At 45.3% G+C, this 16,339-nt stretch overlaps 1 protein-coding gene across 10 annotated transcripts in view; it reads right to left on the minus strand.

The window, feature by feature from the left end:
- Positions 1–11,789: 11,789 nt before the first annotated feature.
- Positions 11,790–16,339, minus strand: part of PKP4 (plakophilin 4) — a 213,957-nt gene continuing 209,407 nt past the window's right edge. For all 10 annotated transcript variants that reach the window (XM_039494065.1, XM_039494067.1, XM_039494066.1 and 7 more), the window contains 2 exons: positions 14,668–14,741; positions 11,790–13,854 (listed from right to left, as the gene is read on the minus strand). In XM_039494065.1, the coding sequence (XP_039349999.1) occupies positions 13,606–13,854; positions 14,668–14,741 (323 nt within the window). In that variant the 3' untranslated portion in view covers positions 11,790–13,605. The remainder of the gene's footprint in view (positions 13,855–14,667; positions 14,742–16,339) is intronic.

Consider the following 16,339-nt stretch of genomic DNA (forward strand, 5'->3'; position numbering starts at 1 on the left):
GGGGGAAACTTGGTTTGTGATCAGGCTCTCTTAAAATCAAGTGGACAGTCACAGGTTACCCTGCTCTGCGAGGAAACTCGCTTTCAAAGCCTCCCTGATGCACATCGCTTCCCGCTGGGATATTCTCTCGGCACGGGTGTCTGGCTGATCGTAAACAGCAGCCAGGCGATTTGCCTCAACCTCCCAAGCGGCCAAAAAGGTCTCGCCCTTGCTCTCACAGAGATTGTGGAGCACACAGCAAGCAGCAATAACTACGGGGATATTCTTTTCACTGATGTCCGAGCGAGTCAGTAAGCTCCGCCATCTCCCTTGAGGCGTCGAAGCACACTCCACCACCATTCTGCACTTGCTCAGCCGGTAGTTGAAGAGTTCCTTCTCACTGTCCAAGGCGCCTGTATAGGGCTTCATGAGCCAGGGCATTAGCGGGTAGGCCGGGTCCCCGAGGATCACTGTAGGCATCTGCACATCCCCAACCGTTATTTTGTGGTCCGGGAAGAAAGTACCTGCCTGGAGGCGTCTAAACAGACCAGAGTTCCTGAACACACGCGCATCATGAACCTTGCCCGCCCACCCGACGTTGATGTTGGTAAAACGTCCCCTATGGTCCACCACAGCTTGCAGCACCATTGAAAAGTAGCCCTTTCGGTTAATGTACTCGCTGGCCTGGTGGGCTGGTGCCAGGATAGGGATGTGAGTCCCATCTATAGCCCCACCGCAGTTTGGGAATCCCATCGCGGCGAAGCCATCTATGATGACCTGGACATTTCCGAGAGTCACTACCTTTGAGAGCAGTTGCTCAACGATTGCGTGGGCTACTTGAATGACAGCAATCCCCACGGTAGATTTGCCCACGCCAAAGTGGTTCGCTACTGACCGGTAGCTGTCTGGCGTGGCAAGTTTCCAGAGGGCTATGGCCACTCGCTTCTGCACACTCAGGGCTGCTCGCATCCTTGTGTCCTGGCGCTTCAGGGCAGGGGACAGCAAGTCACACAGTTCAAGGAAAGTGCCCTTACGCATCCTGAAGTTTCGCAGCCACTCTGTGTCATCCCAGACCTGCAGCACTATGCGGTCCCACCAGTCTGTGCTTGTTTCCCGGGCCCAGAATCGCCGTTCCACACCATGAACGTGACCCATTGCCACCATGATCTCCACTGCCCGGCGTACCCTGGTTTCTGAGAGGTCTGTGCCACTCTCCTCACCGCGCTGCCGGAGCCTCCTCGCCCGGTTTCTCAGCAGCTGACTGTGGAAGAGGTGGACGATAAGGTGCGAGGAGTTGACAACGGCCATAAGTGCAGCGATGATCGCAGCGGGCTCCATGCTCACAGTGCTGTGGCGTCCGCGCTGTAACCGACCAGACAAGGGCGCGAACAGATTTCCCGCCGGCGCTTTCAAGGAAGAGAGGGAGGGCGTGATTGACGGTTCAATGACGACACTAACCCAAAACCACCCTCGACACATTTTTTCCCCCAGCAGGCATTGCGAGCTCTACCCAGCATTCCAATGGGCAGCGGGGACTGCGGGCTGTGGGATAGCTTCCCACAGTGCACCGCTTCCAAAGTCGACGCTGGCCCCGTGAATGTGGACTCAGAAGTTCGAATTTGTGTATTTAGTATGGATACACAAATTCGACTTCATAAGGTCGAATCCACAAATTCGACTTAAGTAGATTCGAAATAGTCCTGTAGTGTAGACAAGGCCTTAGTTCTTCCTGACTTGAATGAATCCAAACATTGCTGTGATGATGATCACATTATATTACATTCCGAGTGCCATAATGTGCTTGGTGCTCATAACATGATGGATGTTGACACAGAGCGAATACAGATGAGATGGTCAGTACCACAAACAGTTGAGCCACCACTAATTAACTAGAAATGATTTAATATAAAGTGGAAAATCCTGCACTTTTTTGCACTGGCAGTGCTGGCGAAGTTGCAGAAAGATTCTTCCCAAGTATGTTTATGTAGGAGCTGGGAAGAATATGCACCTAGACCTCCACTGAAGGTCAGCTAAGTTGTCTGGTGGTTTCACATAACCCCAAGGAGGGAAGGTCTTCCAGCCTGTGTGTGTGTGTGTGTGTCCACACTCCCAGACCACATGTCCACATGTCTGGGAAACAATTATGATGTAACAAATGGAGGTTGACCAGTGATTTTGCAAAGGCGCAAATACATTTTAAATCCTATTTTAAATGGCCTTGGTAACAAATAAGGGACAAGAGAAATAGAAGTACAGAAGCAGAACAGTTTCTAAATAGATGAGTCTTGTACTGTTTGGCAAGAGATGTCAGCAGCTTTTTAACAGGGTTATGAACATTTCACCAGGAAGCACAGCAAGCAAACAAAAATCAGACTTTTAGATATGAAAATGTATAATTAACCATACAGCAGAAACCTCAGTGAAGCAGAGGTATTGTACACTCATCAAAAGAACTGAGAACTCTCAATAATTAAACTTTTGTATAAGACTTTATTCTCTCCAGGCAGCTGCTTGATTGGTGCACATGAATTCCACAAAAGAAAAAAAAATCTTTTCAATGTTCTGCAAACAGCAACAACTTTGTGGTGTAGGTGGAAATAGGCATAATGAAATTTTATGTATCAACCAGAGGGAGAGGAGTTATTTCTAAAATTGCAGCACCGTCCAACAGTAGGAAACTAATTAAGTATTGGAGTACTTTTCCAGCTCTACCAGCAGCTTACAAGACTCTGCAAAAAAGTTGGTGTCCTGTAACATCTGATAGCATCTTAAAATTCACTCAAGTTTTTTCCTCTGCACCAAGCTCTCAGTTCTCCTGCAATATCTTTCTATTGCTCTTCTGAATGGCTGTTCACAGGTGCTTCTCCGATGTAGCCGTAATGTAGTTAAACATGTTTTGAGTCCTAATCTGTTTAGTTCTTTTTTATTTTTTAAATAATGTGTGACAAAATGACTTACACCATGAGGCTTGTAAATAAATAAAAAGATTTTGTTGTGCTTTCCCTCTAATTCAGTTAGCAGATTGAATAGCATGCACACTCGTTAAATTCTTCCAGATCCCACTCTTTCAAATTAACATGCTTCAAACTAATGACTGAAATCCATCTTCCTGTTGTCTCTCTCTGTAGGATAATAGTACCATAAAGAAATATGAACTTCATGCTGCTCGGTCCCTGCAGTTATCAGTTCTGTTGATGGCTCCTAATGCCTGTGTTTTGATCATTGAATCATAGAAGTGTAGGACTTGCAAGGGACTTAAATTGGTCATCTAGTCCAGTCCCCTGCACTCAAGGCAGGACTACTTAATAATTAGACCATTCTAGACAGGTGTTTGCCTGACCTGTTCTTTAATACGCTCCAATGAAGGCGATTCCACAACCTTCCTAGACAATTTATTCCAGTGCTTAACTACCCTGACAGTTAGGAAGTTTTTCCTAATGTCCAACCTAAATCTCCCTTGCTGCAATTTAAGCCCATTGCTTCTTATTCTATCCTCAAAGTTTAATGAGAAAATTTTTTCACCCTCATCCTTGTAACAACCCTTTTATGTACTTGAAAACTGTTATCAGGTTCCCCCTCAGTCGTCTCTTCTCCAGACTAAACAAGACCATTTTTTTCAATCTTTCCTTATAGTCACATTTTCTAGACTTTTAATCATTTTTGTTGCTCTTCTCTGGACTTTCTCCAGCTTGTACACATCTTTCCTGAAATGTGGCACCCAGAACCTGACACAGTTCTCCTGCTGAGGCCTTATCAGTGCCAAGTGGAAGAATTACTTCTCATGTCTTGCTTACAAGACTCCTGCCTATACATCCCAGAATGATGTTTGCTTTTTTTGCAACAGTGTTACACATAGAAATGTTGGGCTGGAAGGGATCTGATGTCATCTAGTCCACCCTCCCTCGCTGAGGCATGATTAAATATACCTAGACCATCCCTGACAGATGGTTGTCTAACCTCTTCTTAAAATCCTTCAAAGACACGGATTCTACAGCCTCCTTAGGTAACCTATGCATGGGCCACATTTACTGCAGTCCTGTCCTATATAAGGGGTGATTATTTTCTTACCAATGGTGGCTGATTATTTTAAGTAGGTAGAACTCAAGTTCCTCACAAGATTCTAATAGTTGTAAGGAAAGTGACATTGTGAGTGGAAAGTATTTGACAATGTTTATAATTTTGAATTCTTAAATGCAGTAATTTCTATCCAGTTCTAAAGATTAAGGATATATCTACACTATGAAATTAGGTCAAATTTATAGAAGTCGATTTTTTAGAAATCGATTTTATACAGTCAATTGTGTGTGTGTCCCCACTTAAGACCATTAACTTGGCGGAGTGCATCCACAGTACCAAGGCTAGCGTCGACTTCCAGATCATTGCACTGTGGGTAGCTATCCCACAGTCTCCAATGCCCATTGGAATTCTGGGTTCAGCTCCCAATGCCTGATGGAGCAAAAACATTATCGCAGGTGGTTCTGGGTAAATGTTGTCAAGATCCCCCCCCCCCGCCTCTGTGAAAGCAATGGCAATAAATCATTTTTTCCTGGGTTACCCGTGCAGACGCCATACCACGGCAAGCATGGAGCCCGCTCAGCTCACCGTCATCGTATGTCTCCTGGGTGCTACCAGACATGGTACTGCACTGCTACATAGCAGCAGCTGATTGCCTTCTGGCAGCAGACGGTGCATTATGACTGGTAGCCATCGTCGCTGTCTCCTGGGTGCTCTTTTAGCCGACATCGGTGAGGTCAGTCAGGGGTGCCTGGGCAGATATGTGTGCTCCTGGCTGGCCTCGGTGAGGTCGGCCGGGGGTGCCTGGACATAAATGGGAGCCTACGATGGCCAGCAGTTGTACTGCACCATCTTCTGGCGAAAGCCAGGGGACGACAATGGCCAGCAGTTGTACTGCACCAGCTTCTGGAGAGCAGCCAGGAGATGACGATGGCCAGCAGTCGTACTGCACCGTCTGCTGCCAGCCTAAGATGTATAAGAGAGAAGGAGTGGATCAAAACAATAAAGAGACCAGATTTGTTTTGTATTCATTTGCTCCCCACTCCCTCCCTCCATGAATAGTGGGTGGAGGGATAGCTCAGTGGTTTGAGCATTGGCCTACTAAACCCAGCGTTGTGAGTTCCATCCGTGAGGGGCCTGCTGAGATCACCACCGCAATTATGAGCACTGTAAACACCATGTGCCTTATCCTGCAGTATATGCAGAACCTGTAAAAGCAAAACCAGGCAATGAGAGTGATGAGGACATGGACACAGACTTCTCTCAAAGCACGGGCCCTGGCAATGTGGAGATCATGATGTTAATGGGGCAGGTTCATGGCCTGGAATGCCGATTCTGGGCCTGGGAAACAAGCACAGACTGGTGGGACCACATAGTGTTGCATGTCTGGGATGATTCCCAGTGGATGCAAAACTTTTGCATGCTTAAGGGCACTTTTATGGAACTTTTGACTTGCTTTCCCCTGCCCTGAAGTGCAAGAATACCAAGATGAGAGCAGCCCTCACAGTTCACAAGTGAGTGGCGATAGGCCTGTGGAAGCTTGCAACGCCAGACACCTACCGGTCAGTCGGGCATCAATTTGGAGTGGGCAAATGTACTGTGGGCAAATCACCGCTGTGATCCAAGTAGCCAACACAATCAAAGAGCTGCTGATATCCAGGGTAGTGACTCTGGGAAATGTGCAGGCCATAGCGGATGGCTTTGCTGCAATGGGATTCCCTAACTGTGGTGGGGTGATAGACTGAACCCATATCCCTATCTTGGCACCAGAGCACCAAACCAGCGAGTACATACACCACAAGGGGTACTTTTCAGTGGTGCTGTAAGCACTGGTGGATCACAAGGGACATTTCACCAACATCAACGTGGGATGGCCGGGAAAGGTACATGACGGTTGCATCTTCAGGAACTCTGGTCTGTTTCAAAAGCTGCAGCAAGGGACTTTCTTTCCAGACCAGAAAATAACCACTGGGGATGTTGAAATGCCTGTCGTTATCCTTGGGGACCCAGCCTACCCCTTAATGCCATGGCTCATGAAGCCATACACAGGCAACCTGGACAGTAGTCAGGAGCTGTTCAACTATAGGCTGAGCAAGTGCAGAATGGTGGTAGAATGTGCATTTGGATGTTTAAAAGTGCACTGGCGCAGTTTACTGACTCGGCTAGACTCAGCGAGCCAATATTCCCATTATTACTGCTTGCTGTGTGCTCCACAATATTTGTGAGAGAAAGGGGGAGATGTTTATGGTGTTGGGGTGGGAGGTTGAGGCAAATCGCCTGGCTGCTGATTATGCGCAGTCAGACAGTTAGCAGAGTAAAGGAGGGTGCGGTGCGCATCAGAGAAGCTTTGAAAACCAGTTTCATGACTGGCCAGGCTACGATGTAAAAGTTCTGTTTGTTTCTCCTTGATGACCCACACCCTCTTGGTTCACTCTACTTCCCTGTAATCTAACCACCCTCCCCTCCCCCCTTCGATCACCGCTTGCAGAAGCAATGAAGTTATTGTTGCTTCACATTCATGCATTCTTTATTAATTCATCACCCAAATAGGGGGATAACTGCCAAGGTAGCCCAGGAGGGGTGGACGAGGAGGGAATGACAAGGCCACACTGCACTTTAAAACTTATTGAATGCCAGCTTTCTGTTGCTTGGGCAGTGCTCTGGGGTGGAGTGGTTGGGTGCCCAGATGCCCCCCCCCCCCACGTTCTTGGGTGTCTGGGTGAGGAGGCAATGGAATTTGGGGAGGAGGGCGGTTGGTTACACAGGGACTGTAGCGGTGGTCTGTGCTCAAGCTGCTTTTCCTGAACCTCAACATATGCCGGAGCATATCAGTTTGTTCCTCCAGTAGCCTCAGCACTGCCTCTTGCCTTCTGTCACCAAGCTGACATAACCTATCATCTTCAGCCCGCCACCTGTCCTCGTGTTCATATTGTGCTTTCCTGGACTCTGACATTGTCTGCCTTCATGCATTTTGCTGGGCTCTTTCAGCGTGGGAGGACTGCATGAGCTCAGAGAACATTTCATTGCAAGTGCATTTTTTTCGCCTTCTAATCTTCGCTAGCCTCTGGGAAGGAGAAGATAGCGTGAATATTGAAACATTTGCAGCTGGTGGAGGAAAGAAAAGGGAGAGTGGTAGTTAAAAAGACATGTTAGAGAACAATGGATAGATGCTTTCATAGTAAACCTTGCTGTTAATATTACATAGCACATGTGCTTTTGGTACAAGGTCACATTTTGCCTCTTATTGAGGGTATGCCGGTTTGGTGTGAGAGTTCTTTCACGCAGGGCTGGGCAACAGGATTTGGCTTGCAGGCAGCCATGGTAAGACACAGTCTTTTGCCTTCTTTAACCTTCATAACATGTGGGAATGGTTTCGAACAGCAGTACCCTCATTTCCCATACCAAGCAGCCATTGGGTTGGCCATTTAAAATGGGTTGGCCATTTAAAAGGAGGAGGGGCTGTGGTTTTTGGGTTAACATGCAGCACAAACCCAACTAACCCCCTCTTCCCCCCCACACCCAATTCTCTGGGACGATCACTTCACCCCGCCCCCCACTGCATGGCTAACAGTGGGGAATATTTCAGTTCAGCCACAGGCAAACAGCCCAGCAGGAATGGGCACCTCTGAATGTCCCCTTAATAAAATCACCCTATTTCAACCAGGTGTCCAGGAATGATATCACTCTCCTGAGGATAACACAGAGAGATAAAGAACGGATGCTGTTTGAATGCCAGCAAACACCGGGACCCAGGTTGGGTGCAAGGATGTTTCGTGCCCTAGGAGAAACTTCCACCTTGCGCCCCCCTCCCCGAGCCCTGTGGCAGATCTTCGCCCCCCCTCTGCCCTAAGGTGCCCCCCTGCAGCAGCTCCCCACCCCCCCGCCCTGAGGTGCCCCTCCTGCAGCAGCTCCCCTCCTCCTCCCTGGGGCGCCCCCCTTGCGGCAGCTCCCCCCGGCCCAGGGAGCCGTGCGTCAGCTCCCTGTCCCAGCTCACCTCTGCTCCGTCTCCTCCCTGAGCACGCCGTTGCTGCTCCACTTCTCCCACCTCCCAGGCTTGCGGCGCCAATCAGCTGTTTGGCACTGCAAGCCTGGGAGGGAGAGAAGCAGAACAGGGCGGCGTGTCAGGGAAGGAGGCAGAGCAAAGGTGAGCTGGGGCAGGGAGCAGTTCCCCTGCATACCGCGCCCCCCTTACTTGCTGCAGATGGCCCTCTCCGTGCCCTCCTGCCCAGCTCCCTCCGCCTAAATGCCGACGATGACCAGGGCGGCCGAAGTTCCGGCCGCCACAGTCACCGCCGAAGGACCTGAAATGCTAGCTCCCCAAATACTAGCACCCTAGGCGACCGCCTAGATCACCTAATGGGTTGCACCGGCCCTGCTGGGTGCATACGCTGCCATGCAATGATTCCAGACTATGTGCTACTGGCCGGGCATGGTAAAGTGTCCTACCATGGAGGATGGAATAAGGCTGCCCTCCCCAGAAACCTTTTGCAAAGGCTTTGGGAGTACATCCAGGAGAGCTTTATGGAGATGTCCCCGGAGGATTTCTGCTCCATCCCCAGTCACGCTAACAGACTTTTCCAGTAGCTGTCGCCGCCGCGAATGCCAGGGCAAATTAATCATTAAACACGCTTGCTTTTAAACCATGTATAATATTTACAAAGGTACACTCACCAGAGATCCCTTCTCTGCCTGGCGGGTCCGGGAGGCAGCCTTGGGTGGGTTAGGGGGATACTGACTCCAGATCCAGGGTGAGAAACAGTTCCTGGCTGTCAGGGAAAAAAGTTTCTCCACTTCCATGCTGTGAACGATCTTCCTCGTCCCCCAAACCCGCATCCCTGTTGCGTATCAGAGGGGTAGCCATGTTAGTCTGGATCTGTAAAAGCAGCAAAGAATCCTGTGGCACCTTATAGACTAACAGATGTTTTGGAGCATGAGCTTTCGTGGGTGAATACCCACTTCGCCGGATGCAAGTAGTGGAAATTTCCAGGGGCAGGTATATATATGCAAGCAAGAAGCAAGCTAGAGATAACAAGGTTAGTTCAATCAGGGAGGATGAGGCCCTCTTCTAGCAGTTGAGGTGTGAAAACCAAGGGAGGAGAAACTGGTGTTGTAGCTGGTTTTCCCTGTTGCGTGCTACTCCATTGACGGCGTCAAAGCACAGGGGTGGGGTAGTGGTGGCTGCACCCCCTAGAATGGCATGCAGCTCATCATAGAAGTGGCATGTCTGGGGCTCTGACCCAGACTGGCCGTTTGCCTCTCTGTTTTTTCGGTAGGCTTGCCTCAGCGCCTTAAGTTTCACGCAGCACTGCTGCGGGTCCCTGTTATAGCCTCTGTCCTTCATACCCTTTGAGATTTTTTCAAATGTTTGGGCATTTCGTCTTTTGGAATGGAGTTCTGATAGCACGGATTCATCTCCCCATACAGCGATCAGATCCCGTACCTCCCGTTCAGTCCATGCTGGAGCTCTTTTGCAATTCTGGGACTCCATCATGGTCACCTCTGCTGATGAGATCTGCACTCACCTGCAGATCGCCACTCTGGCCAAACAGCAAATGAGATTCAAAAGTTTGTGGGCCTTCTCCTGTCTACCTGGCCAGTGCATCGGAATTGAGAGCGCTGTCCAGAGCGGTCACAATGGAGCACTCTGGAATAGCTGCCAGAGGCCAATACCGTTGAATTGTGACCACACTACCCCAAATTCGACCTGGCAAGGTCAATTTCAGCGCTAATCCCCTCGTCGGGGGAGGAGTACCAAAATCGATTTTAACAGTCCTTTAAGTCAAAAATAATGGCTTCGTTGTGTGGACGGGTGCAGGGTTAAATCGATCTAACGCTGCTAAATTTGACCTAAACTCCTAGTGTAGACCAGGGCTAAGAGAGGAACAAGAGGTAGGTCAGTGGAGAAGTAGAAGACATTGACCCCCTCATCTGAAAGAAGAAAGTCTAATACATAGCACTATAAATTATTGATTCTGGATGAAAACATTAGAAGCCTGACATTCATTGCTATGTAATATTTATAAGCTGAGAACATTCCTACTCCCACTTCCTTTTAGAAAGAACGTTTGGGAGGAGGGAATATTTCTACTTGTACCTTGGGCAGCCTCATTTGCTCTCAACATCAGACACCAACTTTATGCCCACACAGCAGAAAGATTCCACTCTACTTTGAACTCTTCTTTTCTATCCAGACTCACATCTCAGACATTTCCAGATGTCCCACAGTTATTTCAAATTCCCCCCATGTCTTTTCCTCACCACTTGTTGGGAACTGCACTAATTTAACCAGGACCACAACTCAATTTAATTTTTTATTTTTCTTTCATTCATTGCTCACATCCAAACTCATTCTCAAGTGTTTTTGCTTCATCCCCATAACAGTTCTAGAACCCATTAGTCTCTTAAAATCACGGTCCTAAATTTTCAAACCTGACTAGATTTTACATAGTTCCCTGCATAATCTCTGACACGGGTTGGGGCAACACCCAAGAAAGGCGCCAGGTACCTCTGTAGTGAAGACAAATCCTAGGTTTGAAACAGCTCCTATATAAGTGGAAGAAAAGCATTCTTCCTCTCCTTTTTGAAATCTATCCTTAAAACTCACGTTTTGTCTAGCCTTCCACTTATTTATATGTAACTATCCCAATTAGACTAACTCCTTAGGGCAGGCATGGACACTTTGTAAAACCGTATGCACAACTGTCACCTTATGTCCCTTAAATTTGGCTCTTGTCCATAATAATTGTTTCCCCTGCAGACAGGACGACAGACCTGAAAGCAGTATCTTTTGTGGCCTTTGTAGTAAGAATCTCAAAATGGGAACCTTTCCTTGATTACCTCCTTAGACCCTTTGGCAGGACAGCATCAGACCCAGCCTACTGGTATCAGTTGTCTCTTGTCATCAGTAATACATCTAACTATCCTTTCAATTGCACCCTGCTTATTTATTCCACAAAAGTTATTTCCACATATGAATCCTCCAAGAGAGATGTGTATGTCTCTTACTAAGTCTCCATTGCATATCTTCTAAATCCATTCAGGATTATATTTGCTGCTTTGAATAACGTTTGGACTCTTGTTTTTCTTGTACCATGTTTACAATTTAGTGCTGTGAAAGGTGTATACAAAAATGATAGTTTCCCAGCTTCTTGGTGGCATTTAATTTCCAATTTGCATCCCCCTTCCCAAGGCCATCTGCTTTTTGTTCTAGTTAAGTATGCCTTTTCCATTTTTATTGTCTTCCCTGAAGACGTCAACCTGAATGCACAATTGTGAGCTTGATTCTCTTTAAAGGAATTCAGCTCATAATTGTGCACCTCACATTTTGAAACCAGACCGGAAATCTAACTGGATCACAAAAATCAGTGTGCAAAAAAGGAACAATCTAGACATAATGGTATCTGTGCTACGGCACAGAAGAACCAGGCCTGGAGGGATTTCCTTGGTCTCTTGCTTCTGAACTCAGTCTCAGCAGAGAGGCAGAGTCACTTCAGCACACTACCGCTCAGTACTAAAGTGGCTTCCTCCATAGTCTTTCTTGGAGCACCACCACAACTGGATTCGGAGAAAAGAACACCAGGGACTGTAACCATCCGCAGAGGAAACATCTAGCTTCAGGAAGCAAAATTGTAAACTAAATCATAAATCCTCCCCTCAACAAGCAAATGATAAAATTCAGGATAAAAAAAGATACAGACTGTAGGGGGTGGGAGATCTTGAAATACCTTCCTAATAAAAGTATTTGCCACCTTTTAAGTTTTTTTATTATGTAGCTTTAGGCTCTTAACACAGTATAGCACTATGAGGTATTATTATTTTATTAGATATTTGTACAGAGCCCATCACCACACATTTAGATATTTACAGTCAATTTTTTAAACAGACAATACACACAAACATATGAGTAACCCATAGGGGTGGCTCAGTGGAATTACCACTCTTTGGGCTATATTCTCTGCACCCAAGAGCTGACAGTTAATTAACAGCCTGCTAAATGATCTGTTCAGAGGTGGCTCCTAATAACAATAGACTAAAAATGGAATAAATTAAGACATTCTGCATTAAAAATAGATCTTTTTGGGAACAGAAGGCACCGTCTGCAGACATGGGGGGGCAAATTGTGCCCATAATTATACCTATGCAACCATATGGTAACCTGTGACAGCTCTGCAACCCATCCCCCACAGAGTTTGGCCTATAACTTATTAATAATTTTGTTGGGAACTTTTCATTCACTAACACAGAGGCAGCGGTGTACTACAGACAGAGTCAGGAGAACTGAATTCTATCTGCTTGCTTGCTGTGTGACCGTAAGCAATTCAGTTCACTTTTCTGTGCCTCAATTACCCCAACAGTGAAATGGGGATACTTGTAAAGCACCTTGAGCTCTACAAAGAAAGTGAAACAATGGCAAATGAATATTTTAATAAATGCATATAAGAAGGTTAGTAGCATCAATAGCATGGGACAAATGCATGATTTATTACTGTTTTTTACACAATAATTCTAAATGGAGCAAGTTGGAATATAGGCCAGATGGTCAGGTTGTTGGATGAAATTTCTGTGATGTAAAAAAAGGGGCTTAAATCTATTCCAACTTTTTTTCTGGCAGAAACATGATAAAACTGTGAAATATCCTGGATTCACCAAACAGAGAAAGTAAAAACACTAGGCTAGAGGAAAAAAACAAGGGAAGCAAGTGCATAATTTCATGCTTTGGTATACCAGCTTGACAAACAATAAATGTGTGAACTATACAAAACTGGGAAAATGGCCAAAATGGTGTGAGATATTTAAACTTCTTACAACATGCAATTAGAATTCACATTTCTTGTATTTGTTTTTGTATATTACACACAGAAAATAAAAAATGAGCAGGAAACAACTTTCCATGGATGGGACTTCCACATTTATTTTTCTTGAAAATGGCAGTGAAGTATCCTATGAAAGAGGCAGGGAATGAGAAAAGTGTAGATATACGTGACTGTACTTTGTGCTTCAAAATTACACTATTCATTTCAAAAACAAAAATGATATATTTTTAAATTTATAACAGTTCCTTGTATTTTCCTTTTTTGTTTAAAGATGTCAGCTTTCCAAATCTGTTTTCAAATGAAACACTGCATAACAAATGATGGCACTTTTAACCAATGTGGCGTTTCCATATTTACACCAATGAAAGAAATTTACAAGACGTAAGAGCAGACAATCTCGACATTTAGTAATAGCAATAAAACAAGAAGGGCATCCATTTTATTTTCTGTACAAACTATCATAACAAGACTTTTATTCACATTTTAAAAATCAGCTTGAATTTTATCTGACCTACACATTTTCCAAATTCATTTTACTCAATTCTCAAACCTTTCATCACATCGCCCACACCTTCACCAGACTACAGGAACTACAATTAGATCTAATGTCTAAACAGAGCAAGAAGTTCTCCCTTCCAATTTCTCTCTAACTTTCCTGATAAGTCCTTGAAAAAAGCTCCTCCTTGTTCCTCCTTTCACTTCACTTTCACATTTCACCATCCAAACAGCAAACCGGCCATTCCATTTCTTCCCAGGCAAGATTAGAAGCTATAGCATTCCTCTGTGTGACTTTCTGATGCTACACCCAAGAATCAGGTGACCCTGGGTATTGTTCTGCTCTGTAAGAGGGCCGTCTAGTGGAATAGAAGTCTACGTAATTTGTGGTTGATTTCAGTCCATATTGTGTCATGTAATCTGTAGTAGCTGGAAAATGAACTCGATCATCAAAATAGGGGTCTTCATAGCTATGTGGGGACTGCAAATATAATCTGTATGCATCATAGTTCTTTCTGTTGGAGTCATCTTGACTGTAGTACAACTGCTGATGCTGTTGACAAAATGGACAAAAAATTAATTTTTAAAAATCAGATTTTAAGGGAAAAATATTTGAGTTTCTTTTTCTACCTTTGGGCGAGATTTCAGAGTTGTATGTATAATAGGCTTTATTGCATAGATGTAGCTATATATTATCCATTCATGCAATGGAGTGGTGTGGCGACGTCTTTGCATACTGATCTTTAAAACGTTACTCTTTTAAGTCCCACTATGATTTTTCAGACCCATAACTCTCAGTGGGTGCAGCTCCACCAACTGGGCCAGTATCCCACAGAAGACTTTTTTTTTTTTAAATGAGCGTTAAGTCTAACCAAAGGTTAGATGAAATAGTGGAAAAAATTCTTCACACCCCTCAGCCCCCCATCTACTCTACACCCTCCACAAGTGCAACTACACCCACATGGAATCACAGGTCTGGGGGGAAAAGAAGTAGACACAGCCATATTTACTACCAAACATTCAGATAACAAACATATCTTTAGACTGCATGGATTATGACTCTCCCTTCAGAAACTACAAAAAAGGCAAGTCAGGAAGTGGGTCTCACAGCCAGCCACAACAAGAATAGATGAATAATTAAAGTCAAATGATTAAAAAAAGGAAATACAGAGGCAATAAACTGGTAAGTTATTTCCAGATACAATAACACTCTCTAAAAAACTATTTATGAGAAGTCTTTCTGTGAAGCATATGTATAACATGCAGCGGTGTACTCTCCCTTTAGTTCTACTAAAACAAACAGTACTATCATTATATGGTGAGCTTTGCTATCACTATTCTTTTAAAATGAGATTTCAAAAATTACCTGTAGCCGTCTGTTTTGTTCTCTTGCTGGTGAGGAATAGGAACTGATGTAAATTGGTGAAGGTTTGCCGGACCCTGTAAGAAAATATAGGCACTGTATAAACTAAAGACGTTGACAGACAGTAAATGATAAAATACTATAACAAATGAAAGTGGCACGTATATATTTAGAAACTTTCACATCCTGCTAGTCCCTCACTGTGTTGAAATCAGTGGAATGGCCTTTTACAAGGGCCTGACATGGTCTATTATATCAGATAGTGTCATTACTGTCATGACAGCTAAAGTATTAATGACAGTGGCTAAACCATGCACCTTGCACATTATTGTGGTTTTAAAAAAAATAAAATCTACAACCTGTCCTTCTAATTTATTTCTATGGCACTGGGATTGAGGCTTTCCTTATGCTGAACATGAAGGCAGAGTCCATTGGAACATATTTAAGGTTACAGTTGAGAATTTTTTGTTTTGTTTTCTGTGGCTATTTTAATAGGTTTCCCTCCGTAAGTCTGAGGTGAAGAGAGAGTAGGCACCTGACCACAGAGATAGGTGAAGCATGAGTATTTTCTGCCCTCCATTTATATCTATAAATAACTTAGAGTGAGGAATCTATCCCAGCTAGGAAATGAACCAAGATTTATGGGTCCAAAAGTAGAAGAATTACTAGTTGGGGTAAAGGAGAATCTCCATTAGCTGTCAGCAGCAGTAGAACCTTAATCTTCTTCCTAGAGTGTTGCCACTAGAGGGCAAAATCATTACCCTCGGTGAAAATCAAAAATGAATCATCATAAAGAGGAGCAGTAACTGAACATTGGCAGTAAAATGACTTCCCCTGGATATGTACTCTGAGGGCTTGTACTTAGGACTTCTGGATTGTAAAGCATGAGCCTTTACTGCCTGAACTAAAAGATGAGGTAATTATCTAAACACAGGAACAGACTAACATAATCCTTTATATATGTTTCAGCCACTACAGGGAACAAAACATCATGGTGTTAGTGTGGGCTACAATAAGTTATGTGAGAGCAGAATGTTTTGAGCTCAAGATAGACTAGAAAAAGACGGTTACTCACCTTTGTAACTGTTGTTCTTCGAGATGTGTTGCTCATATCCATTCCAGTTAGGTGTGCGTGTGCCGCGTGCACGTTCGTCGGAAGATTTTTACCCTAGCAACCCCCGGTGGGTCGGCTGGGTCGCCCCCTGGAGTGCTGCCGCCATGGTGCCGGATATATACCCCTGCCGACCCGACCGCTCCTCAGTTCCTTCTTGCTGGTTACTCCAACAGTGGGGAAGGAGGGCGGGTTTGGAATGGATATGAGCAACACATCTCGAAGAACAACAGTTACAAAGGTGAGTAACCGTCCTTTCTTCTTCGAGTGCTTGCTCATATCCATTCCAGTTAGGTGATTCCCAAGCCTTAACTAGGCAGTGGGGTCGGAGTGAGATGTCACAGAGTGTAATACTGCGGAGCCAAAGGCTGCGTCATCCCTGGACTGCTGAACCAGGGCATAGTGAGAGGCGAAGGTATGGACCGAGGACCAGGTAGCTGCACGACATATCTCGTGGATGGGCACGTCAGCCAGGAAAGCAGCAGATGAGGCTTGAGCCCTGGTAGAGTGGGCAGTGAGGTGGCTCGACGGAACATGAGCCAAGTCGTAACAGGTGCGGATGCA

This window comes from Mauremys reevesii, linkage group 11, assembly GCF_016161935.1.
Source record: "Mauremys reevesii isolate NIE-2019 linkage group 11, ASM1616193v1, whole genome shotgun sequence".
Lineage (NCBI taxonomy): Eukaryota > Metazoa > Chordata > Testudines > Geoemydidae > Mauremys > Mauremys reevesii.